Source organism: Chiroxiphia lanceolata, chromosome Z, assembly GCF_009829145.1.
Source record: "Chiroxiphia lanceolata isolate bChiLan1 chromosome Z, bChiLan1.pri, whole genome shotgun sequence".
Classification (NCBI taxonomy): domain Eukaryota; kingdom Metazoa; phylum Chordata; class Aves; order Passeriformes; family Pipridae; genus Chiroxiphia; species Chiroxiphia lanceolata.
In genome coordinates, this window is record NC_045671.1 from 62,084,021 (window position 1) to 62,101,902 (window position 17,882).

The 17,882-nt window shown below is 42.3% G+C and overlaps 1 protein-coding gene and 1 long non-coding RNA gene across 2 annotated transcripts in view; one reads left to right on the top strand and one right to left on the bottom strand.

The window, feature by feature from the left end:
* Positions 1 to 17,882, bottom strand: part of SVEP1 (sushi, von Willebrand factor type A, EGF and pentraxin domain containing 1) — a 122,821-nt gene that overhangs the window by 9,992 nt on the left and 94,947 nt on the right. The window contains exons 38-46 of the mRNA XM_032676112.1: positions 14,067 to 16,846; positions 12,666 to 12,891; positions 11,394 to 11,549; positions 9,678 to 9,741; positions 8,822 to 8,995; positions 7,697 to 7,870; positions 7,068 to 7,241; positions 6,525 to 6,701; positions 4,839 to 5,009 (exon numbers count right to left, since the gene is read on the bottom strand). Coding sequence (XP_032532003.1) covers positions 4,839 to 5,009; positions 6,525 to 6,701; positions 7,068 to 7,241; positions 7,697 to 7,870; positions 8,822 to 8,995; positions 9,678 to 9,741; positions 11,394 to 11,549; positions 12,666 to 12,891; positions 14,067 to 16,846 — 4,096 coding nt within the window. The remainder of the gene's footprint in view (positions 1 to 4,838; positions 5,010 to 6,524; positions 6,702 to 7,067; positions 7,242 to 7,696; positions 7,871 to 8,821; positions 8,996 to 9,677; positions 9,742 to 11,393; positions 11,550 to 12,665; positions 12,892 to 14,066; positions 16,847 to 17,882) is intronic.
* On the top strand, positions 1,884 to 4,698 carry LOC116780791. The gene is made up of 3 exons (XR_004354624.1): positions 1,884 to 1,983; positions 2,131 to 2,226; positions 4,486 to 4,698. It is a non-coding gene; the product is annotated as an uncharacterized LOC116780791 (long non-coding RNA).

Below are 17,882 nucleotides of genomic sequence, written 5' to 3' on the forward strand. Positions count from 1 at the left end.
CTGTGTCTTATTAGGTACTGTAAGCCAGAGTGTGGGAACCACTAAGACAATCAAAAATTGTCCAAGACAAGAATGCAAATGTAGACGTTTTTAGCAAAATTGGGTGAATTACTTAGACAATGTTTCAAGGCTGATGCTACGCTTTATCTGCTTTCCCCACTAACCTTTGTAAAACAAGAAAAATACCCTATCTCATAAAAAACTACTACCCTCCTCTCCCGTCCTCCCATGCCTTCTAATTTAACTCTAGAATAGAATCAAGCTTTCTTCTGACTTTGGTATGAGACATGCAGATAATGCTGTCTGGCATAATATAGGGCTTGTGGAAAGTAAAATTAAACACTGCAGCAGAACAAGCAATTTTTATTGCACTATCATCCAGCATAATGAGAAGTGACCAAAACGGGTGCAGCAGTGGCACAGTAAGTGTTTAATGGTGGAACCCGAAGTGTGACTGCTTGGCTTGCATACCTATTAATAAGCACATGATCATAAAAGTGGGGTGGACTCCATCATGATAGCCTAGTATGCTGCCTGGACGGAACAGACTTTGGACTTCATCATCTTTTCTATAACATTTCACCCTATCTTGGCTCACACATGCAGGGAAACCAGGACTACTTTACAAAATCAGGTGACAAGCTATGTACAAACATGTTAGACATAAAGATCATTGGAGGAAGTACGATCCTTTTTGTGCTGGTGTACATACTATGAAGATCAAAAACTGTGGCTTCAAGATGATGCTACAGAACAAATAAGTAATCAGACTGACATCTAATTAGTGGTAGTTATGAGCACAGAGTAATCTCAGGAAACTCAATCTGAACTGCTAATTGCATCGTATCTTTAATTAGTTACTAGGTGAGCAAAATATGCATTTAGGCTTTGAGTGTTTCAGATCACGTTCAATATTAGTATTAAATACAGACAGTGGATTAGCACACTGAAACACTGTTCAGACCTGAAATTCACACTGGAAAGAATGCAAATCTTCCCCTCATAGAGCCAAACTTGAGTCACTCTTGGACCTAAGCCATGCCAAGCTACAAGCTACATCATGGATTCTGTTGAAATGAGGCCAAAGCTCTGCCATTTTACTTTTCAATCTCAAGAGCCTTCTCATCAAGTGTCAGCTTATAATGAGAATGGGAAGAGACCTTGGGCTCTGGCAGGCTAGCAGAAGTTGCAATATCTTAACAGTGATTTTGAAAATTTTTGTTGTAAAAATGTCTGTTACTACACAGACAGCCTGTCGCTAGGTGTTGACTAAAGCAGAATTATGTGCCAAACAGATTTCTTTTGTGCAGTGAAACACCACTTAAAGCTTTGTGTGATCCACACCACTTAAACAATATCCCATGAATGTATAAAGGGTTATGAGATAAAATATTTGTGTATAAATGATATCCCACAATAAATTCAAAGCCCAGGAAAAATGGTCTCCAAAATGTATTTTCTCTCTCTGTCAATGGAGAAGATGCAAATATTCCAAGAGTTACAGTCCAACTGCTGTACAGAAATTTTTATGAATTACAGAAACTCCATGCCACTGCGCAATCCAGGATCTCAGGCAGAGATAGGCTATTCCTGGATTTCTGCCGAGGTCCTGGTTGTGAAACTGAATGAGACAGTATCATCCCTAGGTGTGCACTTGTTATACACCAATTAAGGCAAGCAGAGACTATTTGTCTGGACTATTTGTCTGTAGCTGTGGGGATTATTCTTAACTCGACAGACAAGACTAGAGAAAGGCTCAAGACTGGAAGTTAAGCTGGGATCTCATTATCTTTTTTTTGGCTATTGTAAAAGCAAGCTGGGCAAATGCAGTCCTGATGTGCTGTGGAGAGAATTGTGACTTCAGTTACTGGTAGTAGATCTCACATCCATGGTATCAATCTTTTGAGATCTCCTTGTAAGTCCATGCCTGCGAGTTATTTTCACAGGACACAGAAGCATTGCACTGCTGCAAGACAAACATGGGTAAGAAGGGGGAAAAAAGTTCTCTTATCTGTTCTCAGCTTTGCCAAAAAGATTCCCTGTGGCTGCAAGTGAACAATTTCCTCCAGGCCTCAGCTTCCCTCTCATAATGCTCGTTTGCTGATGGGGTATGAACTTTTTGGTTGGCAGCTCCACACTGACCACTCCCGGTCAGCAAGATGTTTGCAGAGGGCAAACAGACAAGACAGATTCTAGAGCACTTCAGAAAGAAAAAACTGGAGTCAGGTAAGCTGTGTGGATCTGTGCAGCCTGCTGAGTCCTGCAGGTATTTACAATCAGCAGATCCAGGCTAATACTTCCACCCCTGAAACTCAGATCAGAATCTGGCCTGCAACCTCTAACCAGTGGTGATTCAGGCAAGTGCAGCTGTGGTGAGAGCCCTTCCAAAGAAGTTAACGAAGTCTGCTTTTAATTATAATATTTACGTTAACTAACCTGTTCAACAAGGACAGAACATTCCAAGCAGGCTTAGGACACATTAATAATCAACTCATACAGCCATAAACAAGAAATGCAGCATGAGTCATTACAAAGAGCTCTTTCATGTTGCTTCTGATGTAGACCACAAAGGCTTGGGTCCTGTAGGACTTTTGTTAGGCAAATCACTCACATGAACTAAAAAGCAGTTGAAAGATTATTTTGCCATGTGTCATGAAAATGCAGGACAGTCCTCTCAGAAACACTTTTAGTTCTTTTTAGTTCCCCCTTTAGTTCTTTTTAGTTCCCCTTTCAGGTGAAAAGAGGGGGCAAATTGTTATTCCCCTCCCTTAATACACAGGTTATTCTGCTTTGTTTTCCACCCTCATTTTCTGTCCTCCTCACCACTTTGTTTTTTTGAAATAATTTTCTCTAATACATATTTCTCTGAACAGCCCCAGTAGACTTCACACTACTGCAAACAGGACAATGCTTTGCAGATCAGCCCTTCCTGGTTGTTGATACCCACTGTCAAGAACCTCTCTTAGCACAAAATTACATTTCTTGGCATAACGTAGGTGGGTTCTGTGTAACTAATAAATATTAAATAAAAACAAAAAGTAATGCTGGCGATATTAAAGGGGCAGTTGAAGAATAGGAAGTGCCACAATTTTAAAGAGAGAATATCCAAATAATTTTGCTAGTGAATTCTATCTTAGACAGAGTAGCTATTATGCAGAGATCCCTTGAATTCTGTAGCCATCACAGTTTAGAAAGACATATGTGACAAACTTTTAAAAAATGGCCTGGTGCTTTGGGAATGTAAATTTCTAACAGGACTTTTGGATACCTCATGACATCTGAAATAACTCTAGTGCTTTTACTGTAGATCTTCTCTACTTGGCTACTCAGTGGGTGATTCTTAATGGCAATGGCAAGCCCTGTTTACAAAAAGAAGAGAAACCAGTTTTCCAGGAGCAGCTTCTCGATTCCTGAAATATTCAGGAGTTACAAACCCAGTTCTTTGGCTCTGGGTCTCCTCAAAATGGTCTACTGATCAGTGATTTTTAGGCATAATCGGATACAGAATTTTAACAGAGTGTCTGCTTTCACAGAGTAGGGCAACTCAATTAGCTTAGGTCTTAGCATTCATAACGTTTTGCTGTCAGAATTTGTACCAAAAAGAAAAAACAACTGACGAGGGGTTCTTGATTAGTCAGGCTTAGCACAGTATAGAATCCTCCATCTCCAAAGGGCTTCTGACCTAAACAGAAAATCACTGAGGGAGGAAGAATTGTTGCTTCTATTTTGACATGGGGAGCTGAGACTTGCAGGAGGAGATACAAAACTGACAACTCGGATAATGGCTCCACTGTTCCCACGCGAGGGTTCTGGAACCTTTTCTCTTCTGTGTGAGTTCTCAAGCCTAGAGAATGAGGCTTCTTGTGACTGGCTACTGATGTGTCCTAAGGTTTTCTGCTTTCTAAACAAAATACCTAAAGGTCAGTTTGTCATATGGTGGCTGTTCCTCAATAAGACTCCATGGTGGAGCTAACTCATCAGCAGAAGGCTAGTCAAGCTTCTGATTTGGATATGGTAGATGGCAATATCTCTTCCACCAATGCCCTATAAGGCCGGAACCCTTTTGCTACACCTTCTCCATGGTTTTAAGTTAGTATTTGAATACGCTTATATCTATTTTTAAGTGTTGAGTTTATTATCTCCTATGTTTTGTGTTTGTTTCCCCCATTTTCTGTTCAAAACTTTTTATTTATTTGAATCTTCTGTACTGAAGAGTTAATTCTGTAACTTAAACAAGTGAATGTTTTAGCTCAATAGACCAAAAGATTACATATACCTGCTGGTACGTCAAGAGTAGACAGGCTAGACATTGTCTTTGGTATTTTGTTAAACCCATGGATTTTCTATCAGTACTTAGTGTGCATTATTTAGTGAGCTGTATCAATCTGTCTTTAAGTGTTTAATTGCAAATCAATTTTTAGAGCTGTCGCACTTTAAACATAGTGAGGGACTAAGCACCCATTTGTTCTATTTTGTTTTCTGCAGTGCTTGATTTTTGACTGTGAAAAACTGACTGGCAGTGCTTATCTGAAACAGCTCAGCTTGTCAAAAAGATGGCTGGTTCTGTCATTTTCTTACAAATGATGATAGTATAAAAGATATTCCTTCTGTGATACAACATTGTAGTGAAAGAAACTATAAGTTTACCATGGACTAAGAGCAAAACTGTGGAAGCCCTCTCTCACTTGGAAATAAAGCAACAACCTGGACGTTAAATGCCCTGAGTGAAACTATGACTGCACTGAAACTACCAAAAATTTCAATCTAATTTTTATTGCAGCTAAGCTGTGTGCTTACAGAAAGTTAAAATATGCTTCTATTCATAAAAAAAGTCTTACCTTTGCAGGTAGGTGGTGTTGTCCATGTTCCATTTTCTAAGCAAATGCTCCGCAGGGGCCCCTCCAGCATGTACCCACTGTAGCATGAATAGGTGATCATGTCTCCATACTGATAGAAGCTACCACGAATCAGAGCATTCTCTATGTGAGTTGGGGGACCGCAAGATATCTCTAAACAAAAGAAATAATCCACAGGTAGGCGAGCTGCAATGCCTACATGATACAGTTTCTAAACCTGGACACAATGCTGTCCAGGGCAGGAGCCAGAGACACACCTGTGATGATAAATCAGTAAAAGGGTGTCCAGGGACCTGGACAAACTTGAGAAGTGGGCCCATGACAACCCCATGAAGTTCAACAAGTCCAAGTGCAAAGCACTGCACGTGGGTTGCACTTCCCCTCACAGACTGAGAGAAGAAGTCATCAAGGGCAGCCTTGTGGAGAAAGACTTTGGGGTTCTCATGGATGAAAAGTTGGACATGAGCCAGCAGTGTGCACTTGCAGCCCAGAAAGCCAATTGTAACCCAGGCTGCATGACTAGAGGAGTGGCCAGCAGATCAAGGGAGGTGATTATCTCACTCTACTCTGCCCTTGTGAGACCCCATCTGGAGCAGAGTCCAGGTCTGGGGTCCTCAGCATAAGAAAGACATTGACTTCTTAGAGCGGGTTCATAGGAGGGCCAAGAAGATGATGAGAGGGATGGAGCATCTCTCCTATGAGGACAGGCTGAGGGTGCTGGGGTTATTCAGCATGGGTAAGAGAAAGCTTCAGAGAGACCTCATTGCAGCCTTCCCGTATCTTAAGGAATCATAAAAATGGAGGGAGAGGGACTTTCAGCAAGTGCAGATAGATAGGGGACAAGGGGCAACGCTTTAAAACTGAAAGAGGGCAGGTTTACGTTAGATGTTAGGAAGAAATTCTTTTCTCAGAGGGTTGTGAAGCACTGCAACAAGTTGCCCCGAGAAGCTGTGGATGCCTCACACCTGAAAGTGTTGAAGACCAGGTTGCACGGGGCCCTGAGCAACCTGATCTAGTGAACAGCACCCTCGCTCATGGCAGGGGAGTTGGAACTAGATGATCTTTAAGGTCCCTTCCAACACAGACCATTCTGTGATTCCACAAATCTAAACAATATTGCCTGCAAGAAGCCAAAAGACTTTCAGAGGTGCTTGCAAAAGGACACGACGTCTTCTGTCAGTATCAGTAAATAAAATAAAAGGCAGCACCTTGGCTACAACTCTTGTCTCGTCACTCATAATCTCCCAGGAATCATTCTCAGGATATTTATGGTATCCAACAACAAATCCTAGCTCCAGGGCTTGCAAAAGGTAAATTGAGAAGAAATTTACAGAAGGGCCTAGTAGATAGTAGGATGAAAGCTCTTGGGGCAACAACCCACACAGATGTACTCTGGATCCTTTTAAAGAAATAACTCTGTTGCAAAGAAAGAAAACGTAACTCTTCCATAGAGCTTCTCAGGTAATCTTTATGTGCCTGGATCTCTCAGAGTGACTCATCTCTCAGTAGGGCAATGGCAGACAAAAGCTCTCTTTTTCCAGAATGCCTGCATCTGGGTGGAGAGCTCTGCTGACAGGTCTGTGTTGCCAAGCTCCTGTGTGATACAGCTGTGGTCACAAACTCTCTGGAAAGTACCAACCCCTGTGGAACTGCATGTCTTGTACTTACTTTCACACTTAGCTGTTGCTGGAGTCCAGGTCTCATCAGCATTACAGGTGATCACAGACTGTCCTTTCAGCTGGTAGCCTTCCCTGCACCTGATGGATACATTCTGACCAACATAAAAATCCACCTCGGACAGAAGGGCATTCTCTGGGATTATGAAAGGCACAGGACAAGGGTTTGCTGTTCAAAGAAAGGGTGTGAGGGAAAAGGAGAAGGGAAGAAAAAAGGATGTAAGGAAGAGACCACTTTAGAACAGTTTCTGTGGTTTTCAAAACCAAATCATATGAAAAGCAATAGAAATAGAAGGTGTTCCCTTTGTTCCCCTGCAAAAATGGGATGCACACCAACAAATCTCCCAATTTAGGGTAAACCTATTTCTTAAAACTACAAGGATAAATGCTGCTCATGGCTGGTCCAGAAGAATATTACACTGCATTTCCACAAAGATCTGTGAAAGTTGCTCTGATTTACTGTCAGTTTAAAGGAAGAGTAGCCTGTAATGCTTACAAATGAAGACCCCTTTTCCATTACAAAGTGAACACATACGTTTACAGAGAGGTAAGGGATTACTCCATCTTCCATCTCTTGTGCACTCTGCTGCAGATTCTCCTTCCAAGCTGTATCCCCTCTCACAGAGATACGTTACTGTACTGCCAACTGTATTGTTTTCATAAATTGCCTTCCCGTTCATCAAGGAAACTGGAACTTTACATCTGGTCTCTGCAAAGACAAAGGTCTCATTAATTCAGCTTGACATTAGACCCGGACTTCCAACAATTCCTAAATTAGTCATACAATATGTTTAAAGAAGCCACAGACTAATAAGTCATGAAGAACATTAAGGGAGAGTTCAGTAGCCCAGGGAAGGAAATGCAGCCAAGCCAGAGAAGGAGCTCCTCCCAGTAATGGTGAAAAGCCACAGCCTTATGTTTTTTCAGGTCAGTAAAATGTGTCAGTGATGGGGAAGAGAGGACACATTTATGACTTCATACAGGGTCAGTAGGGCAGAACATGTAAAATGTTCTTTCTTGCCACTGACAGATAATCCAGAAACCTTACATTACAGAATAGTTTCTAGAAACATAATCCCTGGATCATATGTTATGCATGAATAAGGGAGGAGCTGTTGCTTATCCCAGATTGGAATGCGCAAGGATATGAAACCAAACAGTTACCTTCACACAATGGCAAGGGTTTGCTCCAGCTCCCATTTGCAAGACATGTGATATTCTGGGGCCCAACAAGATGGTATCCGGAGTTGCACATGAAGGTTACATTACTTCTGTATGTGCTTCCTGTAGAAATGGCCTCTGCTTTTTCTATGGAAGGATGCAGCCCACAAGTAATTTCTAGGAGAGAAGAAAACTTTTGGTGTTTATACACACAATGAAGGCTATTCTATCTGTCAGTTACACACTGTCTGACAGCTCTGTTTGCACACTGAATTGATGGAAAGACAGGAAGCAAGAAGCTGTGAATTGTTATGTGGAGAAGGGTTATACAATGCCTTCCCTGCTCTTTCTCCTGGGGTTCACATTGCAGACATATGAGAATGTGCCCAAATGTATGTGATGGTGTTGCAAGCTCTGAGGTGTTCAATCCAACAGAGCTATGTGGAATATTTCTTCTGAGTAGGCCAGATGCTGCATTTGCAGTCTCCTTTGCTCCCCTACAGTAGAAGATCATCTCAAGATATGCTTAAGAAAAATGACATTAGTTAAGAAGGATCTTGACACCTTGTCCCACACTGTGGAGACCAGGCAAATTCATCAAAGGTGAGAGAGAAGAATGCAAGGGATAGGACTATGATACCACCATGAGAAGATGGAAAATCATTTATTTGTAAAGACTATAATTGGCATTTTATTTATAAGCTGTATGAAATAAGTAATAAATCCTTTTTTCCTTGCTCCCATAATTAGCCATCTTCTATTGCACAGTGAGCCAAGATTTGATCCTAGGGAGCACAGTCGTGGTCTTCAGAAGTGGCCAGGATATATTAGCTTTGGCATGGCAGGGACAAACACGATGTCCAAGGCTCCGCAGAATACAGTGCAAGACAAGTCAAATACAGCAGGCCTCACTCCCACTCTACTGACCTGAGCACGACTCTATGCCATTTTAATGTGCCAAAAGGAGCTCCCTTCAGATCAGTGAGGAGCTGCCAATGATAACTTCTCTGCTGGCTTTTCTCCTGGCTCCTCCTTTTACAGCCCCCCCTGCTGCAGGGGAAGACAGAGGAAGCCAGCCAAAGCACTCTTAAATTTCCTGGACATCATGTTGCGCTGCTTGCTACTTACGGATGCATATAGGGGCGGAAGGGCTCCACTTTTTGTCAACATGGCAAATCCTTCGGCTTGGTCCCTGTAGCTCAAAGCCAGGGTCACAGCTGTAAAAAACTTCACTGCCAAACAGGAACTCCTCTCCCTGAACAGATCCATTTTCTATCATGTCTGGGGGTCCACATGATACTCCTGTAATGTAAGCAATACTTTCTAATCAAACATAACATACATGGCCTGTCTTGTTCACAGCTTCTCCACAGGTTTTACTCTGAGAAATAGGGAAAGAGCACAGCAGTTGTCTGGTCATTGCCAGATATTTGATCCTGAGTAGCAGAATAGAATCTTGCTTGATGTTTCCAGTTCTTGCTAAACAGAAAATCTATTGTGGCTGTGCTGGCAGGAAGCCTCAGGGAACTGTTGCCACTTTCATTCAACAGCTGAAGTCCATATACACATTTATGTAGAAACTCCTATTTTGGCACTGCAGCCAGTGACATCTCACAGAGATGAAGTACCTTTGAGAATTAATAGAGTTACATTTGAGGATGCTAAGTACCTGTGACTGCTGGCAACTAATGTGTTCAGAGGCCCTCAGTGACCCCAGAAATCATGACCTCAAGCATCAAAACTATTTGGACCTGGAAGCTGTCTGCAGAGCAGACAGCAGGAGCAAGGCAGAAAGGTGATTTCCTTCACACTACTACCTGCACATATTCTGCAACTCTTCCAGGTTGTTAACAGTGGTACGTACCAAAAATTTTTAGGAAAATGTAGACAGTATGAATTATAAAGCAAAACGTGCATTAGTGTTTTCTGTTGTGTGATATCACCCTTGACCAACATTAAGTGATAAGACTCAGGTGGAACGTACTTCTGCACACTGGCACTGTGCCACTCCAAAGCTTGTCTTCCTGGCAAGTCCGTTCTGCATCACCCTGTGAAAGAAAAGAAAAAGCTCAAAGAACAACTTTACTTAGTTAACTCTTTTCTCCCATCAACTTTAGTATCCAGCAAGGTGAGGAGGTTTTCTCTTCACAGGCAACCCATGTAAAGAGAAAGTTAAATGCTACAGCTCAAGTCTACTCGGGTAGAACTTCCTGCAAAGTGATTCTAAATCAAACTTTTGTAGGACCAGTTAGTTAGTTTTCTTGTCCTTCTTCCTGAAGTATCATCTTTATTTGTCAGTTTTACCATTCTTGTTCCCAGGCATGTGGTATGATGACAAATTTTCTCCTTCCAGTACTCATAGGAAATCTAACTAGCAATTTTTTCAAAAACAGTACAAGCTTGTGTTTTATAAATGTGATGTGATGATTTGAACATATCCCAAATGCTCATTTGTTAAATTTGCCTATAAATGACATTATTTCTGTTGTTATATGACTACTGTTGTATGATATCACACTCAATGGATTTTGCTTCCCAAAGGAAAAACCAGAACTTCTCTTAAAATAGCAGGGAGACGGATTGACACTAGATGGCGAAACTGGAATAGAAAACTTGGAAGAACTTGCTACTGTATGAAAGTACAGGCTTATTACCTCCAAAAATTACTTGAAACAGCAACTCTACCTTTCTGTCTACATACCAACACCTCCATCCCTAGTGATATTGCATATTTGGCAAGATAATGAAAAATAAATGCATTGTTAGCTAAGCATTTCCAAATTCTTCTTTTTCTTATACCAAGTGACTGAGTGAATTAACTTCTCAGTGAATTCACATGCGTGAAGTTCTCAATTTATTACTGGTGTTATGACAGTACAAAGGAAGCAATATCTTGCATTCTGCTTGGTGCTCACAAAATCAGTGTTAAGACCCAGCCTCTGTCCTAAGAACACGTCACCACCTCATGACTGCCATCACCTGGGGATGGTGGAGGTCATGCTGCAGCTTTTGAAAACACACCTGAGGCAGCTCTGAACTTGCTAGCCTGAGTCCTGATACCAGGAAAGCAGCACTCCTCCAGAGCTCAGGTGGGAATAAAAGCCATAATAAAAACAATGGAAAGAACATTGATTCATTCTCCATCAGGGAATAAAGCTGCCATTAAACAAACTGGAATCTCTTTGATATATCACTTTAATACCATCTAGCAATGTCATAGAACTGAGGGCAGTGGAGTTTATCAGGAGCTTTAAGTCTGAAAGGCCCAAGGCAGCAGACATAATGCTTATGACATTATGAAATGGAAGGAAGAATGCAATCTCACTCTGTCCCGAGAATCAGGTAAACGGAGCAACACATGAGAAATTAACTCTTCCATCACTTATGGTCACAAGCATGTATAATGCTGTATTTGCAGAGGGCTTCCATTAAAAAAAAAAGCCCAACACTGAAAGATATCTGCTGGACATGTATCCTTGAATAGGATTCTTATATTTGCTTCAATTATACTCTTAAGTCATTCGAGACCATTCCAGTCATACCAGGAGCACTCCACTGACAATAACAAAACCCGCAGATATCCAGCTTCTGTGCCAGTTAAGGGAATACATCAATGAGGACCAGACAGTCCACAGCCATCACACAGGAACTGAAAATGACAATTACAGGTTTAAAGTGCTGGAAATTTGAGCTTACTTACCTGTAATTCATAGCCAGAATCACATTTATAAAGAGACACATCTTTGTAATTGTATCTAGTGCCAACCACAAATCCATGTTCTGGAGACTCTGGGGTTCCACAGGACACAGGAATGCAGATATCATCAGAAAATGGTGGCACCCACATACCATTCTCCTGAAAAATGAATGTAATGAGAATTGTAAAGGCCCCACTTTATATGCTTAAGTCATATATAAATGAAAATGAAAAATCATAGTAGAAGCATCCAATTGCCTTGGGTTACAGATGTGGTTAATGTAATACTATCTATGCAATTCTTAATAAAACTCAGTAATTTAAGTAACGCTTTTAAGATGTCAACATAGACTGGATCTTAACTTTGGCAGGAATGCTTAGCTTAAGACTTAAAAGACAGAAGGAACAAAAAGTAAAATGTGAAAAAGCAGCTTGGAAAAGCAAGTTCATTTGTACAAGGTCACCTAATTGCTCAGGGAACACATTAGGAGAATGAAAATTACATCTGCCTGATTTCAAGTTTTGTATTTCTCTCCTGGGTGAATGTCTAACACCATGACTAAGTGCTTCAGCTGCCTTCCCTGACTTGCTAAGGGAAGTCTGATACCTAAAGAAATACTTGTCAAAGATACCTACTCCTACTTCCAGAGATGTTTGAAACAAACAGGTCTTCCCCAAAATAAGGGGAAAACCTTTCCTTATGAAGTGCTTATTCTGCAAAAACACACATGCTTAGCTTTTGTCATTTAAGCATACTTACTGACTTTAAAAGTCTATTTACAAGCTTAAGACAAAGTTGTCCACAACTAATGTAACAAGAGATTAACAGTGGAACTGATGAGGATGTTTGTTCTTTAGCATACAGAGGATTCAAGTTTCTACAGGTGTGCAGTGGATTAAAATGTGTGTTGCCTGGTAGTCTGAAGAAAAAGTGCTCTGTATACAACACTCAAAATACATTAGAAATCTTGGACATAATTTTTTAAAATCGCAGACATGACTGAATGCCTGAAATGTGATAACATAAATGCTTTACAAGAAGACAGCATTAGCTTTTGATGGAAGAAGAAATCATTAATTTCTAGTTTTGGGAGTCTATACATAGAAAACTAATAATTGTTCTTACTGGGCAACAAGTAAGCATATTATATTTTGCAGGATATACTTTGAATTTTTTTGTTGTGTCCAGTTAAAGGCCAAAAGGTTACAAGGGTATAAGAAGGACTCCTAATTCAATAAAGCCATCAAAATAAAACAGTGCTAAAAAAACTATACCTTGCACGTAGATGTGCTTGCTCCCACCAGAATATAGCCTTCTACGCATGACAAAGTGATGCTTGTGTTCACAGTGAAGTTGTTCCCAAGTACCATTACATTAGTGATATTTCCTGGGAGGGGACACTTCCTGGGCCAACAGGAAATACTTTGAGGAGACCACTGTCCATCTTCCTGGCAAATGCATACATCCACCTCTGTCACCATTGTGTAGCCTTCCAGGCATCTGCAACACAGCATGAAGACCTGACCACAGAGACACAGCTAGGAATGAGCTAACCCATAAATTAGAAAGTCAGGACAGTAATTTTTCAGCATCAGTTGTTAATAAGCATACCTTGAGATTTCTCTGTTATTTCAAGGTAAGCCTGTAAGGACCATGTCTGTACTGGGCTCATTCTGTTGCAAGAGCTGGAGACTTTGGACTTCATCTCCAGTTGCTTCATGCTGCTGCAGCATCACAGTGGGAAGTGAGCTTGTGCCTTTAGTGCTTGGAGGGCACTGAATGCCTTAGTACAGCTCCTACACTGCCCCTCCTTTTGCATGGAGGGTCTTTGGAGAGCTAAACAGTATGTGGGAACACCATGTAATTCTAAAGATGATCTCACTTTCTTCCAAGAACAAACCAAGCCTCAGGCTGACGACAGGCCATTTGTTTAGACATTTAAGGCTGATTTTTTCTATTCCACATGGTGTTTTACCAAGAGCTAGCACAAGTGGGTTCACTTGTAGAATGGCAGTGACAAGTAACCCGTTCACCTTGTCAAAGCTTCATAGAATAACTGATACTGTTAAATTCATCCACTTGCCATCTCCTAGTTCTGTCCCATTCCATTATTTGCTTTTTCTGTCAGAAAACCATCTTTCTTCTGACAAGGCACTGCTCCTGTTGGAGGAAAGATCTCTGCAGCATACACACTTCAGGACATTAACCAAAAAACCCTCACTCTTGTATCTGACAAAGGAGTAACTTGCTGACAGAACAGTGTTGCAGCACAGAAAATGGGACAAGAGGGAGATGAGCCCATATGTATTACAACAGGCACCTGAAACAGATGGAAAGCATGAATACAGTGCCAAAAGGGGAGAAAAATTGCATACCCTGCTGGCTGTTGCTCTTACCTGCTAACAAAACCTGTATGTTGAGACCAGTGTTTCAAAGGAGAAGAAGAGGAAAGCAAATGGGAAATTAAAGTCAGTGGAGAAGTGCAGCTCAACAGGCTGAAATACCTTTCTGGAGTTTTCACAAGTCATCCAAATAATATTTCATAGAGTGCATGGGAACATGAGATTTGTCAATCTGAGCATGTGAAAACTTGCACTAACTGAGGATACATAAACCTTTCCTCTTCATTCCTTCAGCGACTTTTTATGAAAACGGAATAGCAGCATCATTCTTACCTGTACTGGACCTTACTCCCATAGGTGTAAGTGTTCCCAAGAATCTCTGCATTTGGGACAGGTGGTGGTGGGCCACAACTTAACAGCTCACAGCTTGGGTATGGCTTCTTCCATACACCAGTCTCCACACAAGTCAGTTCTGGACTCCCCTTCATGATAAAACCCGTCAAGCAGGTATAGATGATGGTGTTCTCATCTTCAGAGCTGCTCCCATTGATAAATGTGTTGGGGATGACGGGTGGAGAGCCGCAGGAAATCTGCCCACAGCGAGGAAACCCAGAACTCCACTTGCCAGGTACCTCACAGGTGACTTCTGAAGGCCCCAGCAGTTTGAAGCCCTCCAGGCATTGAAACTGGGCACTTATCCCACAGCTGAAATCTGTACCAAGAACAACCCCATTCTGAATCTGTGGTGTAGGACACAGGCAGGGTAGACAAGATGGAAGGCTTCCACTCCAGGAACCATTGGACAGACATTGCCGTAAAGGATTGCCATGCAGCTCATAACTGGGGAAGCACATATACTGGACAAATTGCCCATAGGTAAAGCCTGAGCCATTCAGAAAGCCATGGGAGATGTCTTCAGGGGGTCCACAAATAACTGGTTCACAGTGTGGAGCTTCTGAATTCCAAGTACCATCACTCTGGCAGGTAAGCGTAGACACTCCTTGCAGGCTATATCCTTCATTGCAGCGATAGTGTACTTCTTTCTTAAAGCTAAAATCTGAGCCAATAGTTCTTCCATTGGGAAGAGGTAGCAGCATGGGGCAGGTTACAGCTCTGCAAACTGGAGTGATTCCACTCCAGCTTCCATTTGCAAGGCAGACTCTATTCCTGTCTCCATCTAACAGGAAACCTTCGTTGCAGCTATACTCTGTGTGTTTCTGGAATGTGTACTCCTCTCCAGTCACCTGACCATTTTCCAAAACTGGTGGTGGGCTGCAGGAAACAGGAATGCAGATCGGTTCATTGCCGTCCCATTTCTGGCTCTCTTGGCATCTCCTCTCTGTGGGGCCATTTAACTGGTAACCAGGATCACACTCATAGTAGACAACACTACCATATGTGTAGTTTCCCCCTCTTATCCTCCCGTTCATAAGCTGGGCAGGTGAATTGCACGTTATTGCTTTGCAGTATGGAGCAGTGTTACTCCACTGCCGACTTGGCAAACACAGTCGCGTGTCAGAGCCAATAAGTGTGAATCCAGGCCTACAGCTATATTGCACGGCACTGCCGAGCGTGTTCTCAGTGACATGTAAAAAACCATTCTCCGGGGGTGACAACAAGGTGCACTCTATTGAAACACAGGCGGGGGCAGTACCGTTCCAAGCCCCATCTTCCTGGCAAGCTAGAACGGGGTTTCCTAGCAGCTCGTACCCAGAGTAACATGTGTATAAAATGACAGTTCCAAATAAGAAAGTGGTGAGCTGCATTGCACTGTCCTCCTTCAAGGAACTTTGGAAGTCTTTCAAACTGCCAGCCAACAACGTATGCGAAAGGAAGGGACTCTCTGTAACACCCCCCTGGTCAGAACGTCTTTCCCCATGTTTCAACTGCACGTACTCCCCAAAGTCAATGTGAGGAGGCAGGCCACAGTCTGTTGGAAGGCAGGCTGGTGTGGAGCTAGACCAGCCCGATTCTTCACAAGTCTGCATGGCAAGGCCAGACAGCTGGAAGCCTGGCACACAGCTGTAAATGACCATGGCCCCGTAGCTATAATCTGCACCCTCCACAAAACCATTCTCAATGGGCTGAGGGGGTTGGCAATTTATGGCTTTGCAAGAGGGAACCTCTGTACTCCACTCTCCTGTTTCTAGGCACCTCAGCGTTTCCTCCCCTTGGAGCTGGAAACCTCTGTCACAGAAATACCTAACCGTCTGCCCATAATGGAAGTTTGTGAATGAATATTTGCCATTGAGGATCTTCTTAGGCCTTGGGCATTGAATAGGTTTGCAAACTGGCCTTCCTCCAAGCCACTGTCCATCTTCTCCGCAGAGGACAGTTGTGTTCCCTAGCAATTCAAAGCCTGGTTTACATGTATAGAGGGCTGTGCTTAGGAAGGTGAGGCCCTGCACATCAACTATGCCGTTCTGAATTTCTTCTGGCTGGGGGCACTCCACAGGAATACATTCTGGCAAAGGCAAGCTCCATGAGCCATCAGCCTGGCATCTGATGGTGGACTCACCCTTCAGTAAAAACCCATCCACACAGATGTATTTCACAGTGCTACCAAAATGAAGGGATGAAGTCAAGGGGTCACCAAAGGGGATATAGGGAGGTGCAGAACACTGTACGACCTTGCAAAAGGGAAAGGAATCATTCCACTGCTGGGAGGGCAAGCATTTCAGTACAGAGGAGCCATGCAAAACATAACCTTCCTTGCAGGAGAACTGTACAACACCGACTTGGTAGGTCACTTCCCTCAAGACCAGCTGATTTTCTGCCAAGGGTGGTTCTGGACATTTTGTTGGCACACACTTGGGGCTTCGCTTTTTGCTCCATTTCCCAGACTTCTGACATGTCCAGGAAACATCTCCAATCAGCTCATAGCCTTCATCACAGAAAAACTCTACTTTGGAGCCCATATCAAAAGTTTCTCCCTTGGAGTAGCCATGCTGGATGGGTGGTGGTTTTCCACAGCTGAGGGGAGCACAGTAAGGAGGTGACTCACTGTACCACTGCCGATTTGCTTGGCAGATAAACACTGAGCTCCCAACCATCTGGTAACCAGACTCACACTGATAATTTGCCTGATTCTCAAAGAAGTGTCCAGTTGTTTCCTGCAAAACAGACAAGACAGGGACACGTCTGAAACGAAGATATAAGATTAGGGCAACAGGAGACTGATTTAATTTCTTGTGTTCTCCTGGTCTAGCTTCTAGCTGAATCCTTGGCAACTGTAAAGGATGTCCGAAAAGGAATGAAGGCAAATAACTGACAAAGAATGTCTCACCTCAAATGATACACTCTGCTGTCAGGAAATCTGAGAGCACTACCAGAGGAAAACAGAAAATTCAAGGCTTAAAAAGCAAAAGCTAGAAAATAATTGCCCTGCTTTCTCCCTTCCTGACCCATGAAGCCAAAAAATGTGTGGACAGGAAGATGGAAAAGAAATGGGTCAGGAGAAGCTGCCATGAAATGGCCTATTGTTGTCATGATTCTTTAGCTTACAGCTGTACCTAAGGTTGGAGCCCTCAAATGTACAGCTACAAGGAGATGTTTATAAATGCCATACATGCAGGTGCAGGGCCTTGAGCAGGCAGCTGAGGAGCACTTCAAAGATGCAGGCTGAGCTCTGACTGAGGTATTAAAAAATGTCTCTAATTGTAAAAAATATATGAAGGAGTGATCCTACATAAGGAAGACAAAACAGAATGATATGCATTAATTAGAGGACATATCTCTGTGGGAGTCTGAACAGAAATTGTTGCTATTACTGCTGGGAACCCACATAGGAACTGGGATACCAATTGCTCCCTTTCCAACTTTTAGCAAATCTGGTAATTAGATTTAAGGAAGGATGAGGGATGTTCAGTAGAAAAATGATCCAAAAATTCAAAGTTTAATCTTTATAATAGTGTTTTTGATCTTCCTTACCACAATATTATCCTTGCACATCAAAGCAAAACACAGGTTAAGCAGTTGTTACTGGTTTGGGCTGCCACAAGGAGATTTTTAACTTCAGGCATTGTTGCAATGTAATTTAATAAGGAAAGGGAAATTCTGACTTCAGTAAAGAAGTATTCTCACATTGAAAGACGAGAAATCCCAAGGTAATTTATCTATTGCAAATCAGACTTTTTTTCATAGCAGTTA